A 14564-nucleotide genomic window follows, 5' to 3' on the forward strand; every position below is an offset into this window, starting at 1 on the left:
CAAAAAAAAACCCTGTTAAGTATTACCTGTCCAGATTATATGTCAAAGTTCTACTAAATGTTTATTGTTGATACGTGGAAGGACAGCTGAGTTACAGCACCCATGTAAAAGTCTATGTGAAAAATATTCCGTGAAAAAGCAAAACGTACGAAGGCCCTGAAATGGAAATGGTGATGGCGTGTTTAAGTATGGAGGAGACATTTTTACACCTGTATGACAGGGAGAATGGCAAAAAAGGAGACAAAGTTGGAGTAATAAGACAGGCAGGAACCAAATCATGTAAAATCTTTGGATTTCATTGAAAGGGTAGTGAGCAGCAGGGGTTTGAGAGAATCTCACTTATACTTTAGGAGCCCCTGGCTTCACAGAAAGAATACCATGTAGGTGGGCAAAGACCAGAAGCAAGGATTAGAGACTGTTGAAGTAACCCAGATGAGAGATCATTGTGCTATGGACTAGGGTTTCCACAATGCAGATACTGAGTGGTCTGATTAAAGCTGTATTTTCTGAGTAGAACCAAAAGAAATTGAAATGAATTACAAGGATTACAGAGGAGAAAAGAACAATTATGGATGATGTCTAGGTTTTGAACTTAAGTGACAGGGTGATTTACTAATGCCCACAGAGCTGGTTTGGAGCCAAATTATGTAGAGGTGACAATCAGTTAATGCCTGACTAGGGTATGTTAGCATTTCACATATCTGTTAGGCATTTAAAAGAAGTTGAAGAAGTTGTCAGATATAAACGTTGAATATCAGCATTATTTACTTGATCTTTGAAGGTATAGGATATGCAGGACAAGTGGAGTTGTTGTATTTAGAAAAGGGACATTTCTTTGCCATCTTTTACTCTGATATTTGCATTATTTTTGCTCCCATTCCTGGGACAGGTCATGTATGCATACCTATTCCAAAGGGTTACTATTTATTTATTTATTTTTTGCTTCTGAGGAACATATTAATTAGCAATAATTCATACTGAACACATTAGGTACAAACCTTATATTTGTTTGACCCTCTACAATGAGCCTCTTATTTATTATATTCTTCTTTAAGTTGAGGCAAAACACTTCTACATTCTCACAGCCTTCTGTTTCCCTTTGCAGCACTTGCTACAATTTTGGTGGCTGAGTACAAGACTAATAAAAAAAAAAATCCTTCCTTATATATAGACTTCTAGATAGCTTTATATATCTTGTTCCTTATTCCTGGCTTAATTTTGCTTTTTTACACTAGCATATAGCTTATTAATTCAGCAAGAATATACAGGTAATAAATTCTCATAGTTCTGCTTATCTGAAAGTACTTGTATGTCTGAAAATATTTTGTCTTCACTTTTGAATCACAGTTTACAGGACATTTGAAAATTTGCCTAGCATATGAAGATGTTATTTCATTGTATTCCAGTATATGTTATTGATTAAAAGTCTTCTGTCAACTTTGTCACCCTGTAGGTATTGTTTTTGATCCTTAGTAGCTTTTATGACACCTTCCTCACCACTGATGTTCTGAGTTTCATTCAGACTTTTTATTTATTCCAGTCTCGTTGAGCTTTATTCAACTTGAGGATTCCTGTAAACTGAGATTTATTCAATTTTCTTAAATGTCAGTCATTTATATAAAATACTGTCTCTTCCCCCGGCTTTCCACTTTTTCAATCCAGAACTCTTTTCATGCATATATGTGAGTTTTTTATTCCATTCTCTACATATTCCAGTATTTTCAGCAAAGCAAAATTATCCTCAGTCTCCTTCAATGAATATATTCATTACTCTTCTATGATGAATCCACTATTTAAAAATCTGTTTGAGTTATTATTTTAATAATTATATTTTAATCTCAAGATGTTTTATTTTTCAAACCTTCCTTTTCACAATTCAAAATGGCCTATTTTTATTGTATGAATTCCACTACATCCTTTTAAAAATCTTTTTGAACATTAAAAAAACTCAATTACTTAAAAAAAATTAAACACTTATTTTAATGTCCTTTGCTGATTGTTCTCTTATCTCTGATTTCCTCAGATGTGCATTCTCCTTTTATTTTTTGGCATCTGTTAATATCATCCATAAAATGAATTTTTTATATCCATTGTAATTTTAGTCTGTGAGCTTATTTTGCTTAGGAGTTCCTGGATTGTGGTGGTACTTTCTTTGTGTAATTTTTTGGCTGCATTTTCTTGAGCTCTGGGAAATTAATTTTCAAATGCTACAATTATACTTAATAAAAATTACATGTAATTTTCTATTGAGAAATTTTCAAAGCCTTCAGTTTTTCTGTGTCTCTTTCTCTACTTGTACATAGATGGTAAGAATTTAGAAAGAGAGCTCCTGACATATTTTGGGGGAACTATGCCTTCATTGGTAGAATCACCATCTTTGCACGAAACTTCCTGCAAATGCTTTGTTACTCTGGATACAACTACGTTTTCAAGGATGAGGGACTCTAATTTGTAATCTACACTGAACAAAATATATCTATCCTTGTTAATAACATAAATCTATGGTACATGCCAAGCTGAATCCTCTTAACAGTCTATAAGGACATAAAATTTAAAAATGTCTCTTTTCCAGTGTTATATACAGAAAGAGGAAAAAATTTTGATTAATTGAGCTCCTATAATACAACAGGTGTTTTATAAATATTACTATAATTTGTTATCACAAAGTCCATATTCCCCATTGTGCAGATGAGGGAAATCAGGCTGAAAGATATTGATTTACCCGTGAGCATACAGCTAGAAAACAGAGTGGGATTCATAATCTGGACTGTTCATCCCAGGGACTACTCTTTTTACTAGACCACACAGGTGTTATAAAACATCCTACAGAAAAGTTCCTTATGTTCAGTTTACAATCATTGCTTGGTCTTCACTGATCACCCAGGTCTGCAAGTCAACAGGAAGTAGAATTAGAACTGTCTTCTATTCCTAACTAGGGCAGGGCCTTCAACTTGCTGAATACTTGGAGAAAAATTTACCTGCTTCATCCCAATCCGTTTTCCCTTTTTTGGGGTCTCTAGGATTTTCCTGAGGACCATCGTTTGGAAATACTCTATTCTGCTTTCGTCTGCATTCTTGTCTGGTCCAGGGCTGCCTCATGGTTCCCTCAAAGTTCCAGACCTTGTCTGAGCTTTATTATTGCCATATACAGCTCGGACATAGACATAGTCCCTGAAGTGCACACATTTAAAACTGCTTAGACCATTTTTAAGACTTTATCTCTAAAATACGGAAAATTAATTTCTCATTTTAAACACAACTCTCAAATGTTAAGCACTTTCGAGTACTCCCTGCAATCTGGAATTGTTACTTCTAAGATATGAAAGGCTAACTGAAAATCAGTAAGTCCAAATGAAGTCTAGAACTTAAATCTAGAGAAGACGAGAAAGGGAAAATTGGAAGAATGAAAGATGAGACAAATAGAGAAGGGGAACAAGGGGGAGGTAAAGAATACTGAAGTTATGATGACCTGTGCTGCATCAGAGCCACTGTGGGATTATTCCAAACATAACTTTTGGTTAAGTTATTCACTTGTGGTTGGCTAGTCTCTAATGGCTTCACTGTATGATAATTGGGAAAGATGACTCTAACTAGGTTGGTGGACATGTGAAATCAGTTTTTCAATATATATTAGTAACCAGTGGAATAAAAAGATACATCTTGTATCTATCTATCTATCTGTTATTTTTTAGGCCTAATAAAAATTCAAAGCCAAATATAATTATAATATTAAATTGATTGTTCTTCATACATACTGTTATTACTTCTGTTATCATGGATACCCAGAGTTCATATAAAAATATATGCCAAGGGCGCCTGGGTGGTTCAGTGGGTTAAGCCGCTGCCTTCGGCTCAGGTCATGATCTCGGGGTCCCGGGATCGAGTCCCGCATCGGGCTCTCTGCTCGGCAGGGAGCCTGCTTCCTCCTCTCTCTCTCTCTCTCTGCCTCTCTGCCTACTTGTGATCTCTGTCTGTCAAATAAATAAATAAAACCTTTAAAAAAAAAAAAATAAATAAATAAAAAAAAATAAAAAAAAATATATGCCAAGGGCACCTGGGTGTCTCAGTCCTTTAAGCATCTTCCTTTGGCTCAGGTCATGATTTCAGGGTCCTGGGATCAAGCCCCCATTGGACTCTACGCTCAGTGGGATGTCTGCTTCTCCCTCTCCCTCTGCCCATCCCTCTGCCTGTGCTCACACATGCATTCTCTCTTTCTTAGATAGATGATGATAGATAGATAGATAGATAGATCGATAAAATCTTTTAAAATATATATATTCCCCACTCCAGGAATCTTCTGAAGTTTGGTACTTACCTTCTGAAATTTGGTTCTCTGTATTTAGTTATAAAATCAAGAAGAAACCGTTTATGGGGAAAACACATCTTAACATTTTACTATGACTTTAAAAATTTTATGCTGGTTTACATGTCGTAGGTTTATTTTACCAATCATCATTATGTTTTACAAATATGCATTGAGAGCCCTTTATGTATAAGGATGTAATGACATTTTAAGTAGGTGGTTTGTGGAGATTTTTGATCCTGTGTCCATTTAACTATAAAATGTTAATAACTTACCTTACCCAGGTTGTAAAAAAATCTAATCCTGTATATAGGATGTGTCAAGATATGGGGAAAATTGGAATGGAGAAATTAGTTAGTAGTCAGATAAATCAAAGCAAGGGACTTCTTGAATGATCTATTCAATTCAGTGAAAATATTTTACTTGAACTTTCTTTATGGTTGCCTTAATCTTTCAATTCATTTTGTATCCACAGGCACAGTCTTTCTCTTAGTGTAAGCTGCAGTGATTTATGACATATTATGTTCATAACATCTAATAGAAAGGATAATAGGCTGAAATGTGCAATCAGCTGGAATAGGACTTCAAATGTAATATAGTCTCAATATATTATATTACTTCTTCCAACTTCTCAGGATATTCAGCTGTTATTAAATCTTAGGGTCCTGAATTTCATCAAAAACAGTGTATTCATGGATTTTTCTAATGTTTTGTAAAAAGAAGTAACAATAATTTGTTGTATATTTTCTCTTGGTTAATAAGCAGCATAACAAAATTATATGCTTATAAAATAAAGCTATGGTATCTAAGGCATATTTTTAAAATACCCCATATTAAATAGACTCAACAATATCACACAAGAAATTCCACAAAGTCCCATCTGAAGATTGAAACAAATGAAACTGTCATTTACATAGGTCAAAAATGATTATCTGTTGGTTTCATATAATTCAACATAACATATTAAGAAATCCTTATTTTCCAGCCTTAACGTATTTGTTTTGTGAGAAGCACTATTTTTGCATAATTACATAGCAGTAACCATTCCTCTTCACTTTATGATATCTCAGAATAGGAACAAAAAATGTAGTTGTTAGAAAAAATCCTATGGGTTTATACCCTATTACAAATAGAGAGCTAGGAAGAACAAATTTATGATTATGAATTGCCTTTTTAAGGAGAAAAATCACCAAATATCCATCCAGTTGTTTGAAAGAACAGTTGTTCCTTTTCCCTTCAGCTTGCAATATTTCATTGGTCACAGTATTTGATATTTTTCAATCTGCTATCAGTCATAAACTATCTTACTAGGCATCCACTTCTAAAAAGCCTTTTAACCCATTAAGTAACCAAGCCAGGTACGAGGACTAAACTACTATTCTAAGTCAATAAGATAAGGTTCTTATGCAAGGAGATATAAGAAGATGTCTCACAAAAGATTTATTATTTACCATGTATACATTTAAAAAGTAAAATTAGCATGGGATGGTCTCAGGAAAGCAATATGTATTTTTGGATTTGACACTGAAATAATGTAAATGTATGATCAATTGACAAATTCACATTGCCAATGTTATGAAAAAAATGATGTGGCAAAACAAATTAAGATGCAGTCTTCATTTCTGATAAAGGGCCTGTTCCCTATGTGCTGTTAATTTATTGTGCTTTTAATCTGAAAAACTAATCACTAGTGTTGCAGAAGCCAAAAGGAGGGGAAACTGCTCACTTTCAGAATGCTATTAGAAGCCTGAAATTGCACCCAAGTTTTGTTTTATTTTTTAGTTTTTGTTTTTGTTTTTGGGTTTTTGTTTTGTTTTGTTTTGTTTTGTTTTTTCATTTGTTAGTAGGCCTCTCTTATTAGGTAGTAGTTGCAAACACATACATGGGTTTGCCAATAACAACTCACAATTTGTGCAAAGTTGAGTCTTCGAAACTGAGCAAATTTGCTCTCAATTTCCCGCCAGCGCTTGCTGAGCTGAATCTGAGTTGGCTCCACTGCCACTGCGGCCCCATCCTCAGACAAGCCCTCAGCTTGCCTACGCACTGCATTCAGCTCCTCTTTCTTCTTCTGCAATTCACGATCAATTTCCTATTGAGCAAAATCAATACAGGGCCCAGGGCAGTTAGCTAACCACATCAACCAACCTGCAAGCAGCACATACTTCTCTCAGAAATTTCAAAGGCTGTTGTCATTTTATTGTCATGTTCCGTAATTTACAAATATGGAAGCCATCACGGTCATCTTCACCAAGAATCCAAATGCTATTTTCAGTTATCTTTCAAATGCTCAGTTTTAGATATTCTAATTAAGAAAATATTTAAATTCATCTAACATTTTTCTTTCTTCTCAATTCCTCTGGTGTTTTGGGGGCTGACCCAAATTGGACTGACTACTCATTTTTCTTAGGGACCATCCACAGAAAATATAATTTAGAGGACAAGTGGTTATTTACTTTCATTTTAAAGTTTTGAGGAACTCAACAGAGAATGAAGCAAAATAAAAAGTGTAAAATAATAACAGAAAAAACATCTCTGGACAATATGCAAATCAATCTATAGAGATTTGACACTGATGTGTGAAGATGTTCTGATGAAATGAATGTGCTAACATGAGAAAGAAGTCGTCCATATACCGATAAGTCATTTGTTCATCTGGAACAAAGATACACAAAATCAATTACAATTTTACCAGGAAACATATGACATTTTTTAAAAATTTCTTTTCAGCATTGTGTTTGCACCACACCCAGTGCTCCATGCAATCCGTTCCCTCCCCAATACCCACCACCTGGCTCCCCCAACCCCCCACCCCCCGCCCCTTCAAAACCCTCAGGTTGTTTAATTCATTTTACACTGTCTAAAAATAAAACATTTTATTCATCCCACATTATGTCAGTTTAAAAAACACTTAATACAATAAATTTACCAAAATAAAACACAATACAAGGAAATGAAGCAAATCAGAGAGAACACTAAAAGAGGCAACAACATCAACAATTTTAAATATGATCCACACATGTTAAGGTAGAGAAATTTAACTATAGCAATAAAATCTAGTAGTGACATTCTAAAACAACATTACCTTTATTTTCCTTTCATCTCTGGGTTCAGGTAGGCTGGATAATTTTTTTTCAATGTCATCCAAGCATTTCAGGAGATCATCAGCCTGCCTCTTGTACTGATACCACTGGTGAGAAATTTCTAGAGCCTTTTTTCTTCTTTGAGACCTCAAATCCTGTTCATGGTGCAGATATTATTAAAATATCAATATATATATATATATAGAGAGAGAGAGAGAGAAAGAGAGAGTACACTCTGGCTGTAGTTATTCACAAATAATGAACCCCTCATCTTCTTGTACCGCTTCACTTAAATTCACATTTAAGTGCTAAATATACAAACAGATGATGAAATTAGGTATTTTTGTGGCAGGACCTATTCACACAAAGCTAAGGAAACTGGACAACTCACTTAAAGTATTTTCTCCTGGCATGTTCAAATTTGTTCAGGAATCTTGTCATATTTAATTGACTAAATGAGTCAACTAAATTATTGTGTAGTCTACGTGAAATAGTTTAGTATACGAATATACCTGTATTAACCAAAGACTTGCACAAATTTAATGAATTTGTACTTGACTTTTAAAATAGATACAGATTTTAAAATTTGTATCTTCAGCCCTTGGTTCATCAAAAAATTTTAAGTTTACATAATCAAGCAACTACATTCATGGTTTTAGCCATCCCTGTAAAATTTTCATAGGCCATGAATATTTTGTGAATAGAAACATATGATCATCTTAGTTATCATATGAATTGTTTTGAGACATATACATAGAAGTGTGAAAGATATATATCTGTGAATGTACATGAAAATGACAACTATTATAAAAATGCTCTTTCTTTTCAGGCTTCCATTGCCAACTTTTTCTTATTATATCAAATTGTGTTCCAAATGCAAAATGATGAATTAGTTTAAAAAGAAAAGGGAAGTGCATGGTTTCCAATCGACGTGATGAGATAAATAAGGGCAACTGCTTAATAAATCAACAAAGGGTGGAAATTAATCATCTTGCTCCTTACAAGCACACCCAATGTCTTCCTCGATCAATAGAATTTGTTGTAATGCCATTTTATGATAACACAAGGGAATATAAGAGCTCAGAATACAGCTTTCACTTCTTCAGAACAGTAGTAATTAGGGTTTCATGTACAGATTTAACTGGAGCAAAAGAAAAGAATGAGTATCAAAGAATGGCTGAAATAGTCATTGCTCTGGAAAAGTTCTGACCTTCTTTGAAATATTTCATAAGGACTGGAACTGGAGCCACTTGGCAGTGTTACTAACATAACTAATATGTTACTGAATTTGGTGGTGTAGATTAGTTTGGCAAGTGGAGTAGATTTTCATAATCACTTTTAACACTTATTTGCAAGACTGATCTAAATTTCATTCCCCATTTTGTTCAAAATCAAAGATGTAAAATTTACTGCAGTTTACATTTTTAGTTGAATTTCTAAACCTCCTGTGGAGGTAATACATGCCTGGGATGAGCCAGATGGAATGCTGCTTTTTTCAAAGGTACTAGGGTAAAGCCACGTGAATGAGCCCTGAGCCATGTCTTATTCGTGACACAAGTCACATCTTTGCCAAGAGAAAGGGCTTGTGGTCATAAAATCTCAAACCCCTTTCATTCCCTAAGCACAAGGTGATGCGTAATGTGTGAAGATATTTAGAGACATTATATAGATTTCTTTAGAGAGATGCCAGATAACCATTAAACACTGCTGTTCAGTAGGACACATATCATCATATGGCCACTATAGCTGCTTCAGAAAGCCTAGTCACAGTTGGAAGTGTGTGAATTACACAGATTTCTGATTTTCTCAGCGCATTACGGCTTGCTCTTGCACTCCCTCAAGGAAGAGGCCTTTTCTATTTACTATATTTATCAGCAGTTACCATCAGAACACCTACTGGCCAATTAGACTTTTCTTGTGGAATCCTTGCAGGCACATTATTGTGTAATTACATTCTCAGCAGTGTTTATTTGGTTGTCTGACTATATGGGGAAAGGTTTTATACTCTTATTTGCATATTGAAAGAAGACTTCAACCACCTAGTACGTAGATCTACCCACATAACTACATAGCTCCTCAAGAGTGATTTACAATGAAAGCCTTGGCAATTAACAGTATTAGAAAATCAGCCATGCATGCCAATAGGGAACATTGAAAAGCACATTAAAAAATACAAGTTATTTCACAAAACTCTACATAAGCCCAGTGTCATGTCAAGAAATTCCCAAATATTTTTATAGTAAAGCCAACACTACTCTGTCCTTCCTGCACACATCCAGATGAGTCACATGAGTGTTTGAGGCTATCCACTACTGCTGGTTAATACGAGACTACCAGTTCTTCTTCAAGGACATTATTTTTGAGAATTCCTGTATAAATGAATTTAGACACTGTAGACGATTAGTTAGTTGCAAAGAGTGACTCTCTTAAAGGTAAAATGAAGTTAATTGAAAAAAAATTAAGTAGAATCTCAGGTCTCATTAAACAAATACTAGAGTACAAAAAAACTGGACCTATTTTACATAATTTCAATCAAATATAGGCAGCAGAAAACCCACTAAAATATGAATTGGTTATTCTGGCAGTTAAACAGGTCTTTTAAGACAAACATAAAAATAATATAAAAATAAGCTACATTAGAAAATTAAATGTATAAACACTATGAATAATGTACTGTAATATTTCCCAAACACTACTCAGAAAAATTTGTCTCAGGCAAAAAACACATTTTCTTTTAAGCAACACTTCTTTCAAAATCAAAGACACCACTCAAAAATGTTAAATAAAGCACATACACTGAACAGGAAGAAAAATATATTTTTTGGTGACTAAGATTCTTAAGCAGATTTTATTTATGCACAATATATTTTATCCTACATAAGAAAAAAAACCCCACAGGCAAGGTATATTATAATTTTAGCTCTAATACCTTGAGAGCATTATGTTTTGTCTGTAACAGCTGTTGTTTTATCTTTATTTCCTCTCGCTTTCTCTCATCTGTGATTCTTTGTTGTAAGTTGTCTCCTCTTTGCAACAATTCTTTTACAGTACCCTCATTGTCTTCACTCTGATTAAAAACAACAAGTACAGTCTTCATTTTGGTTTTTAAAAAGCTGTACATCGTTAACAAGAGATAATAAAACATGTTATTTAAACACACACAAAAATCCAATTTAAGACTTGCCAGGAAAGTTATTCTAAGATACTGTGCTCATAGTTTTGCTTTCGTATGGTTTACTTGAGCTTTGAAAAGAGAGATTTAGGAAGGATGCCAACCAGCTCAAAAGGGTACACCTGGTAGTGGGCGATATGTAGGAAGATAGGATTGTAAGGTAGTTCGTCATTTCACACAAGGCACCAATTGGTGTGAAGCATTCTTCTGGCTTTGATTTTTGGTAGGTTTCCAGAAATTAAAGTTTGGAAAACTGAACTAAATGTGTCATCTATAATGTCAACCAACCCATGCAGAAATATGGATGTGGACAAGTGTCAGATGGCTACGATTCTTAACGTTTTAACACACTCACTCTTAAGTGAACATATTTTAAATGTGCACTTATTTCAAATCATCTAGTTTAAATAACCTCTATGTCCAAATTAGGACAAATATTAGGGCATTAGTAAAAAATGATGTAGTCAATGGCTACTGAATATTGCAAGTAATTAAAAAAAATATACCATACACACATGTTGTTTTTAAATAAATGCAATCCAGTAAGTATTAAAATATAGATCAGGAAAATTCCTTGAAAATGTTTTTCACTGCACATTTAGTTTTTAAACTCCAAGAATAATATTTTCATTCACTTCAAAAGAAAACTATTTGAATAAATGCCCATCTAATATGGTAGCATATGTGACCATGTGGTTTTTCACTTCAAGCTTCCTATCTTTCTTTCAACTGAGTGTATGAAAACTTTCTTTTGAGGGGGCTCAACTTGAATGGTACAAGGTACTCTGATGACTTAAGAATAACAAATATGAAAAGTCACATATATGTGTATTGTGTACAATCATCCATAGTACTCAGATGCTACCTATCTAAATCGGCAGTCCATATTTAAACTGCTACACGCAACTGAAGAAGTATTTATTTTTTTCAGAGGAATGACATTTTATCTGAGATTTGTCAATTATTAGTGTAATAAAATAATATAACGCAGACATATGTTTATAATCTATGAAAGACCTTACTTATTTTAAAAAGTCTTTCCCTTTTAGTCTTTCCTTTGCTGGGGCTGAGGACAAAACAAATAAACAACATCAGCAAAACCCACTTCATTTCTTCCCCCCAAGCAGGTAAGTGTTAGCCATAGGGCAGAGTTGGTGAACAGCCCAAGAGGTAAAGAGTACTCTTTTTCACTTCAGTGCCCTCTGTTTTCTTCTTTGACATGAAGGAGAGGTAGTTTTACCTCAGCATCTTGGCAAGCCTCTTCTCGACTTTGTTTCACTGAGCTGAGTTGGCAAGGCCACCAAACCCCATACACGGGGAGTACTGACTCAGGCAGCTCTAGAAGTCAGAACTGTTACCAATGCGAACTAAGATTGGTGGAAAATAGTTTTCCTATTGTTTCACATGCCAACTATCTAAAATTCATATATTGCCTCTTAATGCCATTTTAAAGCATTGTCTCAGAAGTTCCTAACATTGATACATGTCTGGGAAATCTCAAGCATGATATATGTAGAGGTCAAGAAGGCCATATTGGTGATGGCTGTGGAGAGGGAAAAGGAATTTGTGACCAGGATGTGGAAGGAGAAAAAAGTCAGTGAAAAGAGGTGTGATGCACGAATATTCAAGCCAGAGAGAAATGTAAAGAGGTGTGATGCACGAATATTCAAGCCAGAGAGAAATGTAACAGACATTTTGAAATTAATCAGGGTTGAAGGAGAATGTTATGAGTTTGGGAACAGCCCACATGGTTATATTTCTTTACTCCCATGAAATAAGCAGCATGGATTTATACACATTTTAGACATCTATTGTACTATTTAATCAACTTTTTGTGAAAACCACTTTGTAGTAAACTTTAATAAGTAATTTTTGTATTGTGTCTAATACCCCTCCTCTGAAATAAACATTCTACTACCAAAATCATGACTGACACAAACATCATCCATCCTTGATGGCTGAGTTTCTTACTAAATTTCCAGTTTATTTTTTAATTTAACTCTTTTCCCCCCATTACATTTTGTCCTCTGAGCTTGAAAATAGCACAGGTCAGAGAAAAACTGTGGAACTACTTACTAGGATCTGCAAGTGCTCCCATGTGACCATACCATAGTAATTTGGCATCCATAATAAATGTTCAACCAGAATACTTTGCATTTGTAATAAATTATTAGAATCACGAAATGTGCAAGGTTTGCAATGAGAACTTAGTTGGAGACTTGAGTTATCTAATTTCTTTCCAAATATTTATTCATTTCCATTCCTAGTTCATTCACACTTTTATCACAACCAATTTACCATATCTTTATTGAAGTCTTCCTCTTTCAGATTCACCCCCTGCTGAATTTCAGCCTCCAGTGGTTCAAGCAATTTTTGTATATCTGAGTTAAACTGCTCCAATTCCTTCAAAGGAATGGAGGCCTAAAAAAAAAGATAGTGCTAATTTAAATCAAAATTACTTTTTATTAGAAACATAAACCCCAAAAATTACATTTGTTCAACCTCCTGTTGCTAAAATAATGGCATGCATTATGTTCTCATATTATATTTTATGAAAGCTTTGAAATACAACTGGGAAAGTACCTGAGGATGCAAATAAAGACAAACATTTAACATCATCAGAGCTGAGCATACATACAAGATAATGCAATTCATCATTCTCTTTTTTCAACAGAAGTTCATTTCCATATATTTGAGCTAATTGTTAATATTCTAAAGTTGAATTTGATCTTATTTAAAATATTCTGATATAAGTACCATTTGTGTAAATGTTTCTTATCAGAAATTGCCGCATTCATCAAGTAACAGTAACCTCATAAAGAAAAGCAGAAATGTCCCCTTACCCTCAGAAAAACTATATGGCAATCTGCTCCAATATTTTAAATGACATTTTCAACATGGAAAATTTGATAGGCATGCTCTCATAAGACAAACAATGCCATGAGCTTGCCTTAGGACTACTTTCTTTGATAGCACAAAAAAATTCAAATGAATGAACCCAGAACATTTCACATAAAAATCTGAATATTTATTTTCCAACTTCATAAACATAACAGTTTCTTTGATTTTGAAATTTGTAATGACCGTAGTATCAAAACATTTTTAAAACCCTTTTTTCTAAAGAAACGACTTGAAGAGGAGTGATGATTAAAAATACATTGGAAATCAAATATATATATTCAAAGGAGTAGGTAAGATTTAATTATCAAAGTTCAAACAGTTAATAAAATAAATGTGCTATTGATCTTTACCCTGTATCCAATTTCTTTGCATTAAAACACTAAAACATATTTTATATGTGATAGCTTCTGAAAACTCATAGATGACATATAGAAATCATATTTTCTTACAGAGCTAAACATTTGCCCATTTGTAAAACCAATTCAGGAATGACCCCCGGTGTCTTATACCAGGACAACGGCATGCATCAGGACTGGTCCCCATATACTGTTCCCCATCACATTCCCAGTAATAATCTTACTCTTTCCTTATTGACTGGCATCTCCTAGAGGACAATAAAGATAAGTGTTCAAGGAAAAACCAAATATCTACTCATGAAGAAGTGAATAATCAAATCCTATTCACAAGAACATGATTCGTGCACACAACATGAATAGACACTTATCTGTTAGGCACTTTTACACACACCAGGAAGGATTTATGGGTTCTTTTTAAAAAGTGACTTATTTTCAGTATTATTTTTAAATCCTAATGAACATTTGCAATTTGAAATGTCATAGTCGGTTCTTGAACCAGTACAGAATGGGAGTATTATAGATATGCTTATGGGATGTTTCTACTGCCATATTATAAACATACCTTTACACTTTTAAAACATATTTCTGAGAAGTATTATAAAAGCAAAAAGATGAACTGTTCAAATCATAACTAAACAATATGAATTTGATACTATTGAATTGTACACATTTGCTAATACTTAATTAGAGCAAATGCATTGTTCTACATAATTATGTGAAAATACAATGATAGGTATTTTAAAAATAACTTT

The 14564-nt window shown here is 33.9% G+C and overlaps 1 protein-coding gene across 5 annotated transcripts in view; it reads right to left on the minus strand.

Moving 5' to 3' along the window:
- DMD (dystrophin) overlaps window positions 1-14564 on the minus strand; it is a 2094983-nt gene that overhangs the window by 1201403 nt on the left and 879016 nt on the right. For all 5 annotated transcript variants that reach the window (XM_032330377.1, XM_032330378.1, XM_032330375.1 and 2 more), the window contains exons 38-41: window positions 12854-12976; window positions 10313-10450; window positions 7386-7538; window positions 6210-6392 (exon numbers count right to left, since the gene is read on the minus strand). In XM_032330377.1, coding sequence (XP_032186268.1) covers window positions 6210-6392; window positions 7386-7538; window positions 10313-10450; window positions 12854-12976 — 597 coding nt within the window. The remainder of the gene's footprint in view (window positions 1-6209; window positions 6393-7385; window positions 7539-10312; window positions 10451-12853; window positions 12977-14564) is intronic.

The sequence above is a fragment of the Mustela erminea genome, chromosome X (assembly GCF_009829155.1).
Source record: "Mustela erminea isolate mMusErm1 chromosome X, mMusErm1.Pri, whole genome shotgun sequence".
Lineage (NCBI taxonomy): Eukaryota > Metazoa > Chordata > Mammalia > Carnivora > Mustelidae > Mustela > Mustela erminea.